This window comes from Phaseolus vulgaris, chromosome 6, assembly GCF_000499845.2.
Source record: "Phaseolus vulgaris cultivar G19833 chromosome 6, P. vulgaris v2.0, whole genome shotgun sequence".
Classification (NCBI taxonomy): domain Eukaryota; kingdom Viridiplantae; phylum Streptophyta; class Magnoliopsida; order Fabales; family Fabaceae; genus Phaseolus; species Phaseolus vulgaris.
Genome location: NC_023754.2, coordinates 7789123 through 7811176, shown reverse-complemented (window position 1 = coordinate 7811176; position 22054 = coordinate 7789123). Strand labels below are relative to the sequence as shown.

The following is a 22054-nucleotide window of genomic DNA, read 5'->3' as shown; positions in this document are numbered from 1 at the left end:
CTGCATCTGGAATATCCATATCAGCACCTTCAGCATCTTCTTGTTCTTCTTCTACATGTTCAACATGAAGGCCACTTGAGGAACCACCTTGTTCACCATCCTTACTCACCAATTTTCCATTGATCTTGGTAAAACCCATCTTGCATAGTGATCCATTGTTCACTTCAAAGGTTGACTTCACCAATTCAGATGTTTCACCCTCAAGATGGCATAAGGGTAATGATAATCACTTAACCTCATAGATTTTTGCATATGCTCCTTGATGATATGAATCCAATTAATCTTGACTTTGTTCATTATGCAGTATATGTAGACAAGATCTTCCTCAGTTAGAAAAGAATGGTTGCTTCGTCTTGGTGTTAGAATCCAAGTGACAAAGAGAGCCAACAGTCCTTCATTTAATTTTAGCCCTCCGACCAAGCATGTCCTTACTTGAGCATGAGGATTCTTCAAACAACTTTTGTAATATTGAATTTTGTTGAAGTCTTCCACCACACCAATGTTCCCTTTGTTGATTCTCAACCCCTACATACTTAAGGCCAGTCACAGCAGCCCACACTTCATGAGTGATCTCCATATCCACACCCTTGACATGAGAAACAAGATTGTTACCTTCAAATTTTAGGTTGGTGTAGAAAACCCAAATAAGATCCGGATAGATGTTTCCTTTCATCTCCAAGAACCTCTTCAGTAGCGGTTCTTTGAGAAGCCTTCTCACATCATTCAGCTTTTGACTCTTCAACCAGCTAAAAAAGATAACTTTTGGGTTGTTTATCACTTTTCTACTTGTTTCAAAACGATATTTCTCAATCAATTCATTGTCGCCTGAAAACCAGCCCTCAAGACGTCCTCCTGACCTCACAACCCTGGTTTTAAACCTTTTTGATGTTGGAGGAGTGGAATCCATGAAATCAGAATGAGAAAAAGCACACACACAGAGAAGAATATGAGATGCAGCAAGAGATGAGCCAATGGGTTGTTTTTGTGAAGGAAAACAGCTACAAAGGGTTTTATAGCAAAACAAAATCCTTATTTGATCCTTTGGTTGAAGTGGGTTTCAGTCTTCAAGGTAGAAATCTGGTCCAACTTTTGCACAGAAAAACGTCATCCCAGAGAAAAAAATCACATGGTCAGCACATGTGACTTTGACTAGACATAAAGGCACTTGAATTTCCAAGATATGGCACCATGTGTTTGCCTTCTTCTTTGTCTTTCAAGGCCCAAAATCCTACACTAACTTAACCCAAAATACAAAGCCCAAAAGTATTATTTTATTATTTACAAAATTTATACAAAAACTAAGATAGATATTTCTACTGTAATCTTCAAGTTGATCATTTGCTGCAGAGAGAAAATGTGACTTTAGGAAGGATGGTCCTCCGTCACTAGATGTACTTATCTCTTCTTAGGTAGTGTGTCTTTGCTTAACTTTGTCTAAAGTGCATAATCGTACAAAGCAGATAGTCTTTCCAAAGTTGTTGGCTTTAGCAAGGATGTTCCTCCTCACTTTCCAAGCCATCATAGACACAACTAAGAGTAGAGACCATTTTCAACATGTACAGAATAAATTCATGTCTTAGGTTGTATAAAAATTGAAGTATAATAGACATTTCTTCAAGCCTTGTATTTTAGGCCATTTCTAGAGTAGGATTAAAATAAAACAAAGACACTCTAGAAACTCTCACTGGAGACTCAAGAAAGGGTTTCAAGAGCATCTTCCTTTGCTCATCACATCACCTTAAAAGCCCCATGGGTTAAGCTAGAGTTCCCTAACTCTTGCCATAGTTAAGCTAGGCTAACTAGATTTGGGATAGCTTAAACATCTGTCTTGAAACCTATAAATAAGTGGCTCAAGGCTTGTAAATTCAGATTTGGATGATAAATGAATTGTGTTTCTAAATTTTCAGCATATTCTCCTAATCTCTCTTTGCTAAAGTCTCTCGAAGCCTAGTGAAATTCTAAGGAAGTTGGTCAAACCTCTTTCTTGACCTCTCACCTAAATTCACGCCACTTTTCATCTATTCCTTTTCCATTTTGTGCTTCAATTCCTCACTTCTTCCGCTACCTCATTCATCCTCCAAACACAAGCTAGAACATATTGCATCATGTGGATCAGAGCATAAGAAGATCCAAAGCAGTCACGATCTAGCTATGCAATTTTTCCAAATTTTATTTTGTTTAGAGCTTGTGTTCCGTTTTGTTCTTCAATGTTTTAAGTCGTTATTCATTTGTTCTTCAATTCTAACGATTTCTGTTTTGATGACAATGTGGATGAAAACATGGCAACTTGAAACACTTAATGTGTATGATAGTTGCTATGTGCCGAGTCACTTTGAGAGACGTGCATTAATTCATCTAATACACATTACATCAATTAGTCTCTCACACCCTTTTGGGTTTAGCCACACTTGTTTGCACTTAGTCACAACCTTGTGAATGGACTCCTGGCACAATTATTTATATTAGCGAGCCTCTCACACTTCTATAGGCTCGCTCACACTCTCTATGGGTGAACCTCTAGTACAAATACCTCCATCAATTAGCCTCCCACGTGTCTGTGGGCTCCACCAATGGGCTAACCTCATATGCAAATACCTACATCAACGAATCTTTAACACCTTTGTGGTTCTAGCTACACTCTTGTGAGTGAACCTCTATACCTCTATTGCAGATATATATGTCACATAGACTCTCACACCTATGTAATCTCAACCACACTTCTATGACCAAATCTCTAATTCAAAAATTAAAATACATATATCAACATCATAATATCTCAAAATCATTTACAAAATTAAATATCAATTTAAAAAATTATTATTCATTCAATTTCATAATCAATTTTTTTTCCCATAATAATAATCAAACACTCTAATTTATGTCAAATAACAAAAATCATCAATTTTTAGTATCCCATGCAAGTCTTGAAACCCAAATCCTACACAAATCATACTTTCTTTCATACTTTTAGAGTTCTCTTTTCAATTCATTGTGAGGATGTACTGTTTTGAAACACCCTTATTACCTTTCTAAAAGTGTATTAGAATCCCTATTTCTCATACTTTATAAAATGTGAAAAAATTTAAGGTATACGTTCATCAAATAAAGCAATTAATCAATCACAATATAGACAAACTTAGTTAAAAAAAATACATTAATATTTTTGTTGCAGCAGACAAATATTTTAATTTGATGTCATAAAACAGTTTTTAAACTAAATTTATCCTACTAATCATTTTACTGAATTATATTATATTATATTTAATATTATTCTTAATCATTTCATTATTATATAGATCTAATTGCTGATAAAAAAATATATATAGATCTAATTTTGAGTTAACGAAACAATAAAAAAATTTGTTTAAATTAATCTCAACATATTCAATAAATATTTATATATATATATATATATATAATTATCTCTTTTTATTGTAGAATGTAACTATCGGTATCACCATGAGAAGGCAAGGATACTTTACTAGTACAATAGTTGAATAGCATTTAGTTAATGTATATTAGTGGACGCCAGAATGATATTTGTCCCTGTCACATCTACAAACGGATACAGAAAATTTCATTAAAATAATTCATGAGCTTAAACAATAAAGATTTGCTTATGCAGCAAGAAAATGCCTCCAAAATACTGTCTTGCAACTTCAAGAATTTCCTAAATTCACCATATAATCCTCAAGATATTACTAGGCTTTTACAAAACAAAATTAACAACAATCTGATATCCAAAAGTCATCATCCAAGTTGTCAATTTTCTCACCAACAAGAAATGCATGCACCTGATCACCAATTTGAACCCAACTGCAACCAGGATTTTTCTTAGCTCCCCTTGACCTCATCAACTCCCTAACCTTGTTTGCCTCCTCCCATCTTTCAGCTTCTGCATACATATTTGAAAGGAGAATATAGTATCCACAGTGCTGAGGTTTTAATTTAAACAAATGTTCAGCTGCCAAGTTCCCCAATTCTATGTTCCCATGTATCCTGCATGCTCCAAGAAGTGCACCCCATATATTAGTATCTGGTACAATAGAAAGGCCTCTGATAAGGTCTACAGCTTCTTGCATTAGACCAGCCCTACCTAGGAGATCAACCATACATGCATAGTGTGTATGCATTGGTTCAATATTAAGATCGCTCATCATCTTAAAGTATTGTCTCCCCTTCTCAATCAGCCCTCCATGGCTACACACAGTCAAAACAGCAATGAATGAAACTGAATCATATTCCACACCATTTTCCTTCATGGCTTCAAAAAGGTTCATTGCAGTGTCCAACTCACCCCGCATACCATACCCCAAAATCATAGTATTCCAAGAGGCCACATCCTTGTTTTGAATAGTGTAAAAGACCTTTGTAGCGAGATCTATTCGTCCACACCTGGTATACAAATCCAAGAGCGAATTCGCTGCAAAAAGATGAGTGTGAAAAAGTTTTCTCACCAGCAGACCATGGATCTCTTTGCCTTGTCTTACGGAAGCTAGATTTGCACAAGCTGATATGACACCCATGAAAGAAACAATATCAGGAGCCATCCCCAAGAGTATCATTTCTGAAAACAATCTTAAAGACTCTGAGCAGTCATTTGTTCGAGAATAGCCTATAATTAGTATATTGTAGGAAACTTCATCCCTAACAGAAATATTGAAGACCTTTTGAGCAAGGTTTAAGCATCCACATTTTGAATACATGTCTGTCAGAGCATTAGACACAAACAAATCGAGGGCAGATCCAAGCCGAACAATCCTGGCATGAATTTCTTTGCCAACATTCAGGAAACCAAGTCTTGCACAAGCTGGAAGAACACTTGTGAAGGTTACATTGTTGAGGATTTCTCCCTTAGCCTGCATTTGCCTCACTAATTCTACAGCTTCAAACTCAAGCTTGTTCTGAGCAAAATTGGCAATCATAACATTCCAAGATACAATGTTTCTTCCTCCCATTTTATTGAATATAGTGGATGCTATTCTTGAAGATCCTGATTTTGCGTACATATCTATCAACGCATTAGCAATAAAAACATCAGACTCAATATTCATCCTTAAACTAAACCCATGAACTTCCATTCCCAACTTGAAAAGTCCTAATTCTCCTAATACAGGTAGCATACTAGAAAAGGTGACAGAGTTCGGTGTCACTCCTGCACTAATCATCAACCTAAATGCATCGAAAGCATCCATATATTTCCCTCTAAAAGAAAAACTAGTAATGATAGCATTCCAGGAAACCACATTTCTCTCATCAATTTCATCAAAAACTTTCTTGGAAGCCTTCTCACTCCCACACTTCCCGTACACGTCAACCAACGCATTTCCAACCTTGACATTGCCCAACAAGCCAACCTTCAATGCATAACAGTGCACGTTTCTCGCCATCACCTCATCCTCAGTTTCCGCACACACTGGCAACACACTCACAATGGTAACCAGATCCGGTTGAATCCGCGGTACGGCCAGAACCATCTCCTTAAAAATCCTGAGCGCCTCCGTGTAAAATCCATAAAGAGAACACAAGCCAATAATAGTATTCCACGACACCTTATCCCTCTCCGGCATTTCATCAAATACCTTCGTTGCATCGTCAAGAAGCCTACAATTCCCGTAAAAGGCCGATAGGCTATTCCCAACAAAGACATTCCCATCAAACCCAAGCTTAAACACAAACCCATGAATCTCCCTACCCTTATGAACCTCCACAAGATCAGAACACACCTTCAGGACAAAAGGGTAGGTGCACGCATCAGGCTTAACACCAGCACGAACCATGGTGTTATAGTTGTTAAATCCATCAAAGACACCAGCAATGGAATTGGCACGGATAATGGTGTTCCACAAGAAAGCACTACGGGAATACGCAACACTGTGTTGGAAGAGACTATGGGAGGAGGTGGGGTGCTCAAAGGAGGCATATCGGAGAATGAGAGAGGCACATAGGGAGACACTGCGAGGAAGGAAGCCATGGAAGACGGCAAAGGCGTGGACTTGCTTGATTTGGGAAAGGGTGTGGCAAAGGGTGCAGAGTTGGAGAAGGTTTGTGTGGTTGAAACTTTGAAGAAAAGTGGAACCGAATGAAGAAAAATGGGTGCTTTTGGTGAGTGTTGTTAATGAGGGGAGTTGGAGTTTGTGTTTGGACTGGAGATGTTTGTTGAGAAAAACATGAGAATGGAATATCATGGAACAATGTTACTTTTGATGCTTGCCTCAGTGATCAACCAACAAGCCAAAGAACATGGAACAATATCATGCAACAATCTTATGTCTCACTCTCTGATCTGTATCAGCTTCTGCATCATAGAATGTTTGCTCCCTTGTTTGAGAAAATCCCTATAATCAAATCAAAGTTTCAAACAACCATCATTACCCTCCAGGTGTGTAACAACTATAGTCACCCTTAACTCTTCCGATTACTAATTGAATTTGAGGGACCAAAAATTAGAATTAAATTAAATAAAAAGTTATAAAACCAATATTTTCTTTTACTTTTCGTGAATATTTAATTTTCGTTTTTGTGTTTCTTTTACTTATTTTTCCGTGTACAGCAAAAGAGCGTTTTTTTATATATAGAAACCTAAACAATCAAAACCCTAAAACAAAAGAGAATGTAATATATATATATATAAAGAGTATTCAAAATATACCATGGATAGAGGGACAATGTATAAATCATTCTTCTTATATTAAATTTCCAAGTCAGTTTACTTATTTATATATTTCATCTAACACAGTGTTAGACCGTCTTACACTAAAATGGCTATAGTATAAAACAAGGTCAGGTTTTTCAATGAATCCAATTATGAATCCAAGTCGTCTTTCAATGAATCCAATTATGAATCTACTCAAACCGGGTTCAAAACTTTTATGCAAGCAATAAAAGTTAAGAATAATAATAAAGTAAAGGGGTAGATTATTTAAAAGAAAATATAGAAGACGATAAAAAAAATTAACATTTGACTCTCAAGTTCATTCACCACTGAATTTGTCATTGATTATCCTAAGATTATTATCATTCTTTGAATTCTCACACAGAGTTGGATTCATTCAAACAAGCATCAATCAAATTCAATAAAATTTTATCATCAAAACAAGTGTCTATTGATATATTAAGAATCTCACTTGTCTTCAAGTGTTTACTCATGAGATGTTTATCTTTTACCTCTTAAATTAAGTAAACAAGATATTGATTGGAATTAAGTGAAACAACCAATAATTCCAATTAAGGAAAATAATTGAATTCTTAACATGCATTAAAAAAGTAACTCCTTAACAGAAACCAAAATTCAAAAAGATCAGACCATCTAGCACAATTTGCTACAGAGAATTTAAGAACAAAATTTCATTGAATAAAAATCTCAGAATTTAAAGGGAAATTACAAGAGAATAAACCCAGAAAATTCTAGTCAACCATGAAACACACAAAAACAATAAAATTACAAAGAAAAATAAAACTAAGTTTAGAATGTTGTTAGGCTCTCTAGCCTCCCTTGTTCTTCCTCTAAAGTCTTTATTTATATGTTTCTTTTTCTCGTGAATTTGAATTTAGATTCTATCTCAAATATTTCCTTTTAATAATCCATAATATAATTTGTTTTCGTCTTTGTCACAAATTACCTTGCAATTGCAGATTTGCATTCTCGTTTTTCTTTCAGATATTTTGTTTCCAATCTTGTTTTAGATACATGAATTGAATTTTTGTTTAATTAATTGATGATTATTTACCGTGTCAGAAGTAATAATTTGTCCCTAAGAACAAATATCCAACCCACAAGGAATACTTAAATTCTCAAGTATAATATTCACTAAAATATAAAATAATATGTAAAAGTTTGTTGAAAGATTGTGTCTACGATAAATTTGTAAGAAATTAAATAAAGTAAAATAAATAATTTTTATGAGTCAATTGGGAAAATTGGAATTTGGGTTCATCCTTTTCACTTGTTTGTATTTTCAAAAACATATAATATTCCATCTTGATTGATATGCACATATAAAAATCATTTATATCGATTCCTCGCATACAAAATTATTAAGAGAGTCTCCTAAATGTCGATTCCTAGCATATTTATAAAAACTCCTTATCATTACGAACAAATGTTATAAATAAATTATCATTTCAAATCTATTCCTAGCATTCAAATATGTTAAGCATTATCATTTAGGTCAGATGCTTAGAAGTACTTTCCAGTCAAATCTAAAGATCAAAAACATGCATAGTTCAAGCTTTTAGAATGAAATGACAATACCAATCATAAATATCACCTCAATACATAAGATTTTGAACATATTACTCTCAATACTAAAGTGAAGAATTAGTCACTCATGTTGGTTATTTCAACATGGAAAGAAAAAAAAGAAGATCCAAGATGTTTCTCCTTGACGTCTGCCTCCTCTAGATTTTTCTATCTCTCTTTATTCTCCGAAATGATATCTAGGGTTATGCCTCACGCCTTCTATTTAACCTAATTGGGCTTGGGTTAAGTGACATCTCATTTGAGTGATTTTTTACTTACCTAAGCGATTATTACATGCTTAAGTGAGTTTAACGAGAAAAGGCCCAACTTCACTAGAGTAAACTTTTTAGACGAGCCTTGGGCGAGTTCCTCTTGAGTGATCTTGCTTGGGAGAGTTTTTGGGCAAGTTTCTAATGTTCCAACCTTTTCTTTTCATCTTGTTCATTTTACTTTAGTCCTTTTATCTCCATTTTCCTCTAGAATCCCGAAATTAACACAAATTTGGGAATAAATATGTAATATTACTGAATTATGACATTTATCATTAAGCTCAACACAATCGAATATTTTACAAGAGATATTACATAAAATTTGAAGGAGATTTTCTCTTAAACAAGAAAGAATTGTAGAGATTATCTTTGTGAACATCTGACTAATATTTTGCAAAAGATTTTATTGAACTTGGTCCTTATTTCTTCAAAAAGTAATAGAATCACAAAACTTGCATCTTACCACTTTAGATTGATATACTTAGCTATGGATGATCTAGGAAGACCCTCTAATGGATCATCTTGTGAGATCGTATATTGAGACCATCTAATCCTTTGTCAGAATAACTTTCTTGACTTCAAATTACTTTTATTCTTCATTTGAAATGTCATTATCAAGAAACAAAATCTTTGCATATAATTACAAACAAGAAAAGTGAGAGAATATGCTCAAAATCCAAGTTTAGCCAATAATCTAAATTAAGGTCCAATTAATCATGATTAGGTAAATCTTATTTAAAACTATGGAATTATTCTCAATTATAGTCTAAGAAAGTCAAGGTTAAACACTCTAAGTGTTATTAGAAATGTACTCATTATCTACCAACCTATAATTACATTTATAGCAAGAGCCTATGATGGAGATGAAGCTCAAGTGGACATGGAGGTCAATCATCAAGAGCAAGAAGAGGTTGAGGCTCAAATGGAGGACGCTCATGGAGTTAATAGCCCACCTCAAAGGCTTACAAGGAGCATGTTCAGGGCTTTAGGGACTAATGGACGTTTGTTTTCCCTTTTTATAATTTCTTTGTGTTAGAGGGTGCTTAGAGGGAAACATGAGAAACCTCTTTTGTAAAAGCATCTTTAGGTCTTTAGTTTAGGAAAATAGTAGGAAGCTTGGGGGGGTGCGTTTAGTAGAGAGGTGTAGACGTAAATAGGAGTGGTGCCAAACTAGAAAGGAAGTCACACCTTCCTCATGCTATAGTTGGTGCCACTTTCATATCATTTGGGGGGAATTAGCATTTTTTTTAGCTTTACATTTCAGCATCTCTTAGCCTATAAATTAAGGTGCTTCCTTTGTATTTTTCAGATTTGAATTTTGAATTAGAGAAACTCTACTCAAATTGAGAGAGAATTGGAGAGCTTTGTGCCTTCCTCACTTAGTCTTATCTTGTGTTAGAGGGTGCTTAGAGGGAAACATGAGAAACCTCTTTTGTAAAAGCATCTTTAGGTCTTTAGTTTAGGAAAATAGTAGGAAGCTTGGGGGGGTGCGTTTAGTAGAGAGGTGTAGACGTAAATAGGAGTGGTGCCAAACTAGAAAGGAAGTCACACCTTCCTCATGCTATAATTGGCGCCACTTTCATGTCATTTGGGGGGAATTAGCATTTGTTTTAGCTTTACATTTCAGCACCTCTTAGCCTATAAATTAAGGTGCTTCCTTTGTATTTTTCATATTTGAATTTTGAATTAGAGAAACTCTACTCAATTTGAGAGAGAATTGGAGAGCTTTGTGCCTTCCTCACTTAGTCTTATCTTGAGAGTTCTTGGTTACCTCAAGTGGCGGCATAGCACACTCATCTTGGAGTCTTCATCCTCTAAGTGGCGTGATCATCCAACCAATCCCTCCATCTTCATGAGCTTTCTCTTCTCCTTCCTTCCTTCTCCTTTTATTCTCATGTCTTAGCTTGTGTTCTTTGCATTTTCAGTTCGGTATTCTAGTTTCCTTTGCTGTTTTGCTTCGGTTCCTTTTACTTTTGTTGTTCCTCTTTGCTTCTTCTTCATTTCTAGTTGTTGTTTTGATTCAATTGACAATACATGGATCTTCCATGTGAGTTTGGGTTTTGGTACTAGTCTTGGTGAGTTCTTGAACATAGAACCTTGATCCAATTCTATCAAAAAGTGCCTACCTCATATCCAACTCAAGTTGATTCCTAAGAATGTCAAGAATCATTCATATTGTGCTATTGGAATCACATCATGTGGTATCTAGAGTTTAGGTGTGTTCTTGTTTAATTTTTGATTTGTGTTGCACTTTATTTCAAGAGCTCTTTAATTCTTGCAATTTACTTTTCTGTTTTTAGGCTTATTTTGATTTTATTGCTGTTTTCTTATTTGTGCCTATCATATGTTTGACTATTTTCCTTTTTAAATCCATACAAGTTTTGTCCTAGTCATGTTTTTCCATAATTTTCATCACTTCTTGTAGTACTTTTATTGAATTTTTTGTTTCTTGCTTTGGTGTCATACAATTTTCTGAGTTTGATATTTGATCCTTTGTGCATTTTCTGTTTTAGAATTGAGTTCATACTTGTATTTTAGACCTATACAAGTTCCTATACATCATTTTCCATTATGTCTTTGCTAGTTCTTAATTATGTTTTTCATTCCTGTTAGGATTCCTCTGTTTTCTGAAAACGTGCTTACTGTTTTTCCTTATTTCAATTGATTTACTCACTGGAAAATTCTGAAATTCTGGATTTGTGTTCTTCAAAGTTTTAGAAAAGAGTAGAAAAAAGAAGTACTAAAAAATTCAAAGTACACAAAAAATGATAAATAAAATACAAAAAGTGTACAATTCTGCCGAAAAAAATATGGTAATCTGGCAGCGATTTTGAAAAATTTATCTCAATTAATTGGCTTACTGTTTTTTAGTAATTCCAGTGCCATTGTTGAGCTAAGATCTTGAACTTTCTGTGGTTAAAATTTCATAATCCAGTTCGCTTTATATCGTTCCAGTTAAATCAGTGAACATCAAGCACAGTTTGCATAAAAATATTTTCCAGTAGCTCTGTTTTTGTTTTCTTCATCTACTCTAGTGCTTTTCTTTAAGTATTCTTTTGTGTGCCTACTTTTTCATTGAGTTCCTTATTTTTTCTTGCTTGTCTTTTATTCATTATTCTTTGAGTTTGTCATACATCTAGTATTCCTTTTGTTATAGCCTTTTATTGCTTATACTTTTTTCTTGTTTGTCTTTATTGCTTCATTGGTTTTGTTGTGATTGGCTTTGAGATTGGTGTGCCTTGCTTTGACATCTTTCATTTTGAGGATTCCTAAGGCCTCAATATCAGCTTGGTGCAGGGACATTATTTCTTTGAGAGTGACTTTTTTCAGGCCAATTTCACTTCGGCAATTTGGTTGCCAAATTAATTTTTTTTTGCTAACTTTGTTTCGTAACTTGTTTGCTGTTTTTGTGTTTTCTGTTTTCATTTGCATATGGCTGCCTATTCCAGTGGTGAATCTTACAAGCAGCACTCTCCTTCCAAAGCTTCAGTCCTTGGTGAATTGCATGAAGCTCAACGCACCATTCGGCGTTTGGAAGAAAAATTGCAAAAGATGGAGGTGCAACAAGCTAGGCCATCTCACTCTATCAATGATGGGCATCATTCACATAGACCTTCATCAAGAGGTTCTTCAAATGACTTAGGCCGTGCAGAGGACCATAGGAGAAGGCGAACTCTACCCCAATTCCATGGACATAGATATCACAACCAAGGGGAGAGACATCACCGTGGAGATGGATACTACCAAGATGCAAAGGCTAGGCTACCTTCGGTCAAGCTTCCTAGTTTCAATGGCTCTAGTGATCCTAATGTGTATTTAGATTGGGAGGCTAAGTGTGAACAAATATTTGAGATCCATGAGATCCAAGATGAGCCCAAGCTTAAGCTAGCCACCTTAGAGTTTAGTGATTATGCCATGAAATGGTGGCATGGTGTTGTAAAGGACATTATCTATCACAAGGGTCCTCCCGTGGACTCTTGGAACTATTTAAAGGATCAAATGCGCCTTAGGTTTGTGCCCCCACACTTTAGGAAAGACCTCATGTTGAGACTCCAACGGTTTCAACAAGGCACGCTGAGTGTGGATGAATATTACAAAGAATTAGAAACACTTTTGCTTAAAGTTGAATTAGAAGAAAGTAAGGAAGCTATGATTGCTAGGTTTGTGAGTGGTATAAGGAAGGATATTCAAGATGTTGTTGAGTTACAAGAGTATTCATCATTGGGTTCTTTAGTTCATCTTGCAATGAAGGTGGAAACCCAACTTGCTAAGAAAAATTCTTTCAAAAATATTCCCAATGATGGTTACTACAACAATTCTTGGAGGAACAAAAAGTCTTTTTCTAAATTTCCTTCCAAAGATTCTTCTTTCAAACTAAAGGAATCTAAGCCTTCTACTTCTAGGCCTAAATCCCCAATTAAATCGTCTAGTAAGAAATGCTTTAAGTGTATGGGTTATGGTCACATTGCGGCTAATTGTCATTCTAAAAGGAATATGTTTGTGCATAATGGCATTGTCATGAGTGAGCATGATTCAGATTCACCTAGGCATTCTTCACCTTCTAGGGCGTCTAGTGAGAATGAAAGTGAGAGTCCACTTGAAGGAGATTTGTTAGTTGTGAGAAGACTTCTTGGACAAGTTTCACAACCTTTTGATGAAAGTCAAAGGGAAAATATTTTCCATACAAGATGTCTTATTCAAAACAACATTTGTTCTTTAATAATGGATGGGGGTAGTTGTGCTAATGTGGCTAGTACAAGAGTAGTAGATAAACTTGGATTGTCTACTATCTCTCATACAAAGTCCTACAAATTGCAATGGCTTAGTGAAGTAGGAGAAATTGTTGTGAATAAACAAGTCCTCGTCCATTTCTCTATTGGAAAATACAAAGATGAGGTATTATGTGATGTTGTGCCCATGGAAGATACACATGTTCTTTTGGGAAGGCCTTGGCAATTTGATAGAAAAGTTTTTCATGATGGCTTTACCAACAAACTTTCTTTTGATTTCCATGGCCACAAGGTTACTTTAAAATCTCTCTCTCCTAGAGAAGTCCATGAGGACCAAATCATAATGAAAAAAAAGAGGGAGAGTGAACAAGATAAAAAGGATAAGAGTTCTAAGCCTACACTTCTTGTGTCTAGGCATGAGCTTCAAAGGGAAATAGTGGCTCACCATCCTCTTTTCTTAGCCATCCCTAGAACTCTTAAGTTAGAACCACTTGTTGATAGTCCTCATTGTTTGGAAAATTTGGTAGAAGAGTTTCAGATGTGTTTCAAGATCCTCCAAAAGGACTTCCACCTTTGAGAGAGATTGAGCACCAAATTGATTTGATACCGGGCTCTTCCTTACCAAATCGTCCAGCCTATAGGACCAATCCAAGTGAAACCAAGGAAATTCGCCAACAAGTTGAGGCTTTGATTGAGAAAGGGTGGGTTCAAGATAGCATGAGTCCTTGTGCTATGCCTATCATCTTAGTGCCTAAAAAAGATGGCACATGGCGAATGTGTTCGGATTGTAGGGCCATCAATAACATTTCAATTAAATATAGGCATCCCATACCTAGGCTTGATGATTTGTTGGATGAATTGCATGGTTCAAAAATCTTTACAAAGATTGATCTTAAAAGCGGCTACAATCAAATCCGTATCAAACCGGGTGATGAATGGAAGACGACTTTTAAGACCAACTTTGGTTTGTATGAGTGGTTACTTATGCCCTTTGGTTTAACTAATGCACCAAGTACTTTCATGCGCCTCATGCATCATGTTTTAAGACCTCTCATTGGTAAGTTTGTTGTTGTTTACTTTGATGATATTCTCATTTATAGCTTGTCTTTGAATGATCATAGGATGCATGTTAGGCAAGTCTTAGAAACCCTTAGGAAGGAACATTTGTATGCTAACCTTGCTAAATGCTTGTTTGCTCTTGATCATATAGAATTCCTAGGATTTGTTGTGAGTAGCAAAGGGGTCCATGTGGACAAAACAAAGGTGATGGCCATTCAAAATTCGCCTACACCGAAATCTTTGAATGAAGTCCGAAGTTTCCATGGACTTGCTTCTTTCTATAGAAGATTTGTACCAAACTTTGGTACCATTGCTGCACCTCTCAATGATATAGTGAAAAAGGATGTGGTTTTTCAATGGGGAGAAGCACAACAAAAAGCTTTTGAGATTTTAAAAGAAAAATTGACTAATGCTCCCATCTTAGCCCTTCCTAATTTCACTAAAACATTTGAGATTGAGTGTGATGCTTCAAGTATAGGCATTGGGGCTGTCCTCCTACAAGAGGGTCACCCCATAGCTTATTTTAGTGAGAAATTGAAGGGAAGTCATCTCAATTATTCCACTTATGATAAAGAATTATATGCACTTGTTAGGGCTTTGTTTACTTGGCAACACTATCTTTTTCCTAAAGAGTTTGTGATACATAGTGATCATGAATCTCTTAAGTATTTGAAAAGCCAAAACAATCTTAACAAGAGGCATGCTAAGTGGGTGGAATTCATTGAGCAATTTCCTTATGTGATCAAACATAAGCAAGGCAAAGTAAACATTGTGGCGGATGCACTTTCTACAAGATATGCTTTGCTAAATCTTTTGAGTTTTCAATATCTTGGCTTTGATCACATTAAGGAACTTTATCATGATGACCTTGATTTTTCTCTCATCTATCAAGAGTGTCTTAAGGGAGGACACAAAGATTTTTTTATACAAGATGGCTTTCTTTTTAAAGGAAAACATCTTTCTGTGCCTCAAAGCTCTAATAGATTATCTCTTGTTAGAGAAGCCCATGAGGGGGGTTTAATGGGTCACTTTGGGGTTGCTAAAACTTTGGATGTGTTGCATGAACATTTCTTTTGGCCTCATATGCATAAACATGTTCATAGTTTGTGTGATAAATGCATAGCTTGTCGCAAAGCTAAATCTAAGATGCATCCCCATGGTTTATATACTCCTCTTCCTATCCCTTCAATGCCTTGGGTTGACATATCTATGGATTTCATCTTAGGATTACCCAAGACATCAAAGGGAAAGGACTCCATTTTTGTGGTAGTGGATCGTTTTTCAAAGATGGCTCACTTTATTCCTTGCCACAAAGTGGATGATGCATGTCATATTGCAAACCTCTTCTTTCAAGAAGTGGTTCGCTTGCATGGGATCCCTAGATCTATTGTGTCCGATAGAGATCCCAAGTTCTTAAGTCACTTTTGGAAGACCTTGTGGGGCAAGCTTGGAACTAAACTTTTATTTTCTACCACTTGCCACCCACAAACTAATGGTCAAACCGAGGTGGTGAATAGAACTTTGGGACAACTATTGAGATGTTTCATTTCGGGGAATCCTAGAGTGTGGGAGAATTTACTACCCCAGGTTGAGTTTGCTTATAATCGTGTAGTAAATTCTACCACCTCTCATTCTCCTTTTGAGGTTGTCTATGGGTTTAATCCCTTAACACCTCTTGATCTTCTTCATATTCCCATTCTTGATGATGTCTTGTGCAAAGATGGAGATGAAAAGGCTTCTTTTGTGAAAACTTTGCATAAAGACATCAAGAAGAGAATTGAAAAGAAGGTTGGCAAGTATGCTGAACTTGCCAATAAAAGGAGAAAAGCATTGTTGTTTGAGGAGGGTGATTGGGTTTGGCTTCATTTGAGAAAGGATCGTTTTCCTACTCAGAGGAAGTCCAAACTAATGCCTCGTGGGGATGGACCTTTCCAAGTCCTAAAGAGGATTAATGACAATGCTTATGAGTTAGATATGCCTGATACATTCTTAGGTAGTCATACTTTTAATATCAGTGATCTAACTCCTTTTTCTGTAGGTCTCCAGAATTCGTGGTCGAATTCTCTCCAACTCGGGGAGTATGATGGAGATCAAGCTTAAGTGGACATGGAGGCCAATCATCAAGAGCAAGAAGAGGTTGAGGCTCAAATGGAGGACGCTCATGGAGTTAATAGCCCACCTCAAAGGCTTACAAGGAGCATGTTCAAGGCTTTAGGGGCTAATGGACGTTTGTTTTCCCTTTTTATAATTTCTTTGTGTTAGAGGGTGCTTAGAGGGAAACATGAGAAACCTCTTTTGTAAAAGCATCTTTAGGTCTTTAGTTTAGGAAAATAGTAGGAAGCTTGGGGGGTGCGTTTAGTAGAGAGGTGTAGACGTAAATAGGAGTGGTGCCAAACTAGAAAGGAAGTCACACCTTCCTCATGCTATAGTTGGCGCCACTTTCATGTAATTTGGGGGGAATAAACATTTGTTTAGCTTTACATTTCAGCACCTCTTAGCCTATAAATTAAGGTGCTTCCTATGTATTTTTCAGATTTGAATTTTGAATTAGAGAAACTCTACTCAAATTGAGAGAGAATTGGAGAGCTTTGTGCCTTCCTCACTTAGTCTTATCTTGAGAGTTCTTGGTTACCTCAAGTGGCGGCATAGCACACTCATCTTGGAGTCTTCATCCTCTAAGTGGCGTGATCATCCAACCAATCCCTCCATCTTCATGAGCTTTCTCTTCTCCTTCCTTCCTTCTCCTTTTATGTTCATGTCTTAGCTTGTGTTCTTTGCATTTTCAGTTCAGTTTTTTAGTTTCCTTTGTTGTTTTGCTTCGGTTCCTTTTACTTTTGTTGTTCCTCTTTGCTTCTTCTTCATTTCTAGTTGTTTTTTTTTATTCAATTGACAATACATGGAACTTCCATGTGAGTTTGGGTTTTGGTACTAGTCTGGTGAGTTCTTGAACATAGAACCTTGATCCAATTCTATCAAAAAGTGCCTACCTCATATCCAACTCAAGTTGATTCCTAAGAATGTCAAGAATCATTCATATTGTGCTATTGGAATCACATCAGCCTATCCACAATTAATGAATAAATGTTTTCAAAAACTTTACATCTAGTGTGGAATAGGTTTTGTCTTTGTGATTGATCAAGTTCAATAAATTGGATTTCAATAAGTCTTGTCACCATAATTAAGTCTCTTTTACAGGGGATAACTTCCTCCTTAGAATCTAAAGTTTCCTCTTCACTAGGTGAAGGGTGTGCTTCATCATGGCTTACAAATTCTTCGTCTTTCAAAAAACATGGCCTTTTAATTAAGACACTCAGTAACATAGTGTCCATTATCTAGAAATCTAAATCAATGGACCTCTTTCCATCTAGTTTCTTTAGAGGACTCTCTATTTTTATATTGTTCTCTTTGTTTTCTTTTTCTCTGTCCCTTTCTCGTGGCCCTTCATACATATTTGTAGATTTGGAGGGGTAGCCCTCCTCTTGTAATCTTCCTTAGAGGTAGAGGTAGTAAGATACACCTTTTTTCGATTGTTGTTCTACTCTCACACAAACTTAGACTAAATCAGTTAGATCATTATTGGTTAAAAGTTCTAATTTATTTTTAATCTTAAGGTTGAGGCCACTTGGTTAACATGATGTGAGTTGATTAAGAGATGACTCATTAGTAGACACTTTTAGAATTAGGATCAAGATTCTCAAGCAATTCAAGAACACAATTCAAGAACTACAAAACTAAATTGAAACCCATTAAAAGAAGATGAATTGATTGGATTCAACAAGGAATGAACATGAACCGATTAGGATGATGTAATGATGCATTTGAACCGATTAAACCAATTAGAAACAAGAACAAAACACAAACTACCAATTGAAATCATTCAATAGCAACATTCAACCGATTGAAACATCAAAGAAATGAACAAAACATGTTTTAGAGTTTGATATGGAATGAAAATTGGAAGAAGAAGATGAAAGGTTGGTGAAAACTTATGTGGTTGTAGACAAGGGAATGATTCACGCCACTTAGAAGATGAATGACTCCAAGATGAGTGAGGAATTCCGCCACTTGAGAGCTCCCCAAAGACTTACAAGATAAGACTAGGAGAAGGAGAACAAATCTCACAAATCTCTCTCAATTTGTGGAGTAACTTTACTTCAATTTTCAATCTAATTGTGTCTTTACAATAGTCAAGCTCCTCTTTATATAGAATAGAGGGTCGTTCACATGAAAAGGCATATGAAAATGAAAAGGCATGGGAAGGTAAAGGCATATGAAAATGTCGCCCAACAAGTTACATGCTCCATGGAAAATGTGACTTTTGGTACTACTCTTCATAAGTCCTATACTCCTATTCATACTTCCCTTTTTATGTTCTATTTTAAATCTATTCTAAAGATATTACAAAAGATATTAATTGGGCTTGGGCCTCATTTTGAGAAGACTAATAAGAAGAACTTCAAGTGTTGTGATCCTTGACCATTCCTCCTATTGATGGAATCTCCATTTGCTTGTTGAGATGACCCTTCAAAGTTTGCATCCATGGTCATCTTCTTATGGATTTGGTTCATATTAATCCCCACCCTCATCGTGACTAATTACATTTGTTGCCTATATTCCTCTATACTCATGGTTCTCTGTTGGAGTCTTTGGAGCTTATCCATCAACTCCCTATCAGAGTAAGAGGGTACATGTCTTTCCCTTAAGGCATTCCTAAGTTCATTCTAGTATCTAATTTGGGGTTCATTGTGTATCCTTTTATCTCTCATTATGGTCCACCAATGCATAACATGCCCTTGAAAACTTAGTGTGTCCCTCATAATTTTTCTCTCTTCATTAGCTTGGTGGCACTAAAAAAAGTTGTCAAATTTTCATCTCTCGATCTAAATATTCTGTAACATTATTTTTCCTTTAAAAGGAGAAAAATATATCTTAGGCTTCTTCGAATAGTTTTGGATTTTAGGCCTATGATAGTGCCTAGAGATGGCAAATATGTCCATCCTCGTGAGTATTGTCTGAACCCGTTCCGATTTTGACAAGAAATCTTCACATTGACCAAATATGGGTATGGGAATGGGTAATACCCTATTTTTTAAATTTTGTATGGGAATGAGTAATACCAAATGTTTTAAATTGGGTATAGGGATGTGGATGAGTATGTACATATTTGTCCTATCTTTGTCCCCATACTCGTTTCTATACTCGTCTTTGTCCTCGTATGTGCCTCCATTTTAAATTATTAAAATACTCATAGTTTATATTATTAAAGAAAAATTGAAACAGTCTTATGATTTTGAGTAGGTGCTTAATCTAACTAAGCATGAAACTTGAAGAAGTTGCATCTAATATGGGACTTCATGCCCCGTGCTTCTTTTCTTCAAAAGTTTGGTCGAGTTTTGCTGGTTGACTCCATGGATTTTTCGTCCATTTAAGGTCTAATTGGAGGCCTAATTGAGAATGAAATTCAAACTATTTATGCTTCTACAAAATCCTACAATTTACAAAAAAGAATGTACATCTATACAATTTATACAAAACTAAGAAGAAAGAATAAAAAACCTAGTATTCTACTCTATAGTGCAGTATAGTCTTTTTTTTTTAAGACCGCTTATTCTTTTATCCTCTTAGTCGTGGACCTCTTAAAGGCCCAATGTGTTGCTTTATAAATGGTCATCCATCAACTATGAATATGTCTATTAAAGGCATTAGAACAACTATTCATAAAGAAACAATTCTTGTCCACACTAAGTCATTACCTTCTTGTTAGCCTTGCAGAAGATGAATATATGATGCATAAATAATAAATAATATGAGAATGAAAACATATACCTTTTGTTCTGATCATGGAAAGAATCTTTTTGCTTGTACCATATGTTGGATACCTCAACTAAGGACTTCTGCAAGACAAAACAAAAAAAGGGAATGAAGTCACCTTGTCTTACCCCTCAATGACAAGAAAGTCCCAATTTATAGTGTCAAGTTTTTTTTATATCAATTTTTATGACAACATTACCACCACTAGCCTTATTAGACAATATATTAATGGTCTCAAAAGCAATGCAAATACAATCTTTCATATGCCTATCTTTCACAAAACCATTTTATTTTTTACTAATAATTCTACTAGCAATGAGACTCAATCTATCAGACAAGATTTTAGTAATAACTTTGAACCCAAAGTTGACTAATAATAAATTTTTACCAAGCATTTTAAAAATATGGGAAATAACATTAGCATTCATACCAAAGAGAATCCAATTATTCTTAACGAACTGCATCACGACATTGCAATCATCACCTCCAACAATTTCCCAACACAATTGATAGAACCACCAAAACCATTAGGCGAACAAACCTCTAATTTCAGTCCAAGTAGGACAAGCTCAGAGACATAAAGATCTTGGTAGAATTGAAGAATGGAATTTTCAATTTGATTCTTATCTTCCATAACAATATCACCATCCACAAGTCTAGAGATATGATTCCAAGCATATATCTATTTTTAACAAGAGAATGAAAATATTTGGTACTTCTATCCTCAATGCAATCTTGCCTTTTCCTCAGAGAATTGAAGCTATAAGTTTAAAGCAATATTTAGATTATGAATAACTTGTTTTTCTTCGTGTAAAATACAATGAGAAGGATGTAACATAGAAATCTTAGATTGAATATAAGCTAACTTTTGTAGTTTAAAAGTCACAAAATTATTGACATCACCAAAAGTTTCTTTGTTCCAAATATGAAGATTCACTGTAAGAATTTTAATCTTATATAGTCATGAATAGACCATATTTTATGAAACTTAAATAAAAGCATGAAATTGCAGTTATTAATAGCTCGAGAAAACAACGAGGAGAAATTATCATAATTGTATTATTTTAATTCTCATCTGAATTTATAAAACTTTATATCATGTTAATTTTTTATTGTACGAAATTGACATCAAATAAATTATTTAATAATAAAAATAATATTATTTGTGTTATTGTGCTATACAAATAACAGTTTTAATGCTATGTTTTATAACAGAAAAAATCTTATTGCATTTCTGGGCGAATTAACGTCTTTTTATTTTAAATTTTTTTGGAGTCTTAACAAAAAACACCTAAAAAGACTAAAAATGGTGGGAAAGGGGACTAAATCAGTGATAATAAAACAGATAATCTAAATTTTAGTGGAATAGAAAGACTAAATTTGATTTTATTTTTTTAGTTTACTATTATTAAAGCTAAAAGAATAATAAAAAAAATTAAATAGAATTTCATTTATAAAGAATAAAAATATATTTAACTTTTTTATAAATTAATTTACTTTTTCTATCAAATAACTGATTTTTGAAGAATTAAAATGATAACAATTATGTATTTAAAGAAATAAAATAAAAGTTTTTTTCCTATAATAAGTTTTCACATAACTTTTTAAATTATAAATTGATTTGAAAACTTGTGACGTGAATTTAAGGTTGAATAGCTTTTTTTTATCCATTTCTTAATTTATTTTTTCAATTTAGTCTCAATTTTAAATCGATTTTACCTTTCTCAACAATTTTTTTCAGCGTAAATAGGGACTAAACCTTACATGAAATGACCTACATTCTATGCCTCAAACTGGTTTCTGTGCAAACTGATTGTTATTGAAAAATTGCATTGATATTTTTACATTCATCGTAGGGCGAGTCCAAAGCAAATCATATCGCATAGTAATAACAACGATGATAAGTTGTTGCCCAAGAAAGTACAAGGCAATAAACAAAAACA

The 22054-nt window shown here is 34.9% G+C and overlaps 1 protein-coding gene across 1 annotated transcript; it reads right to left on the bottom strand.

Annotated features, from left to right (window-relative positions):
• Positions 1-3536: 3536 nt before the first annotated feature.
• LOC137831030 (pentatricopeptide repeat-containing protein At3g16610-like) lies at positions 3537-6388 on the bottom strand. The gene has a single exon (XM_068638517.1). It carries the CDS (start codon positions 6186-6188, stop codon positions 3723-3725), a length of 2466 nt encoding a protein of 821 aa, XP_068494618.1. The 5' UTR covers positions 6189-6388; the 3' UTR covers positions 3537-3722.
• Between the last annotated feature and the right edge of the window lie 15666 nt (positions 6389-22054).

What these genes read in the sequence shown, in the direction of transcription:
- LOC137831030 (XM_068638517.1), bottom strand. Translation starts at nt 6,188, where the DNA reads ATGATATTCCATTCTCATGTTTTTCTCAACAAACATCTCCAGTCCAAA.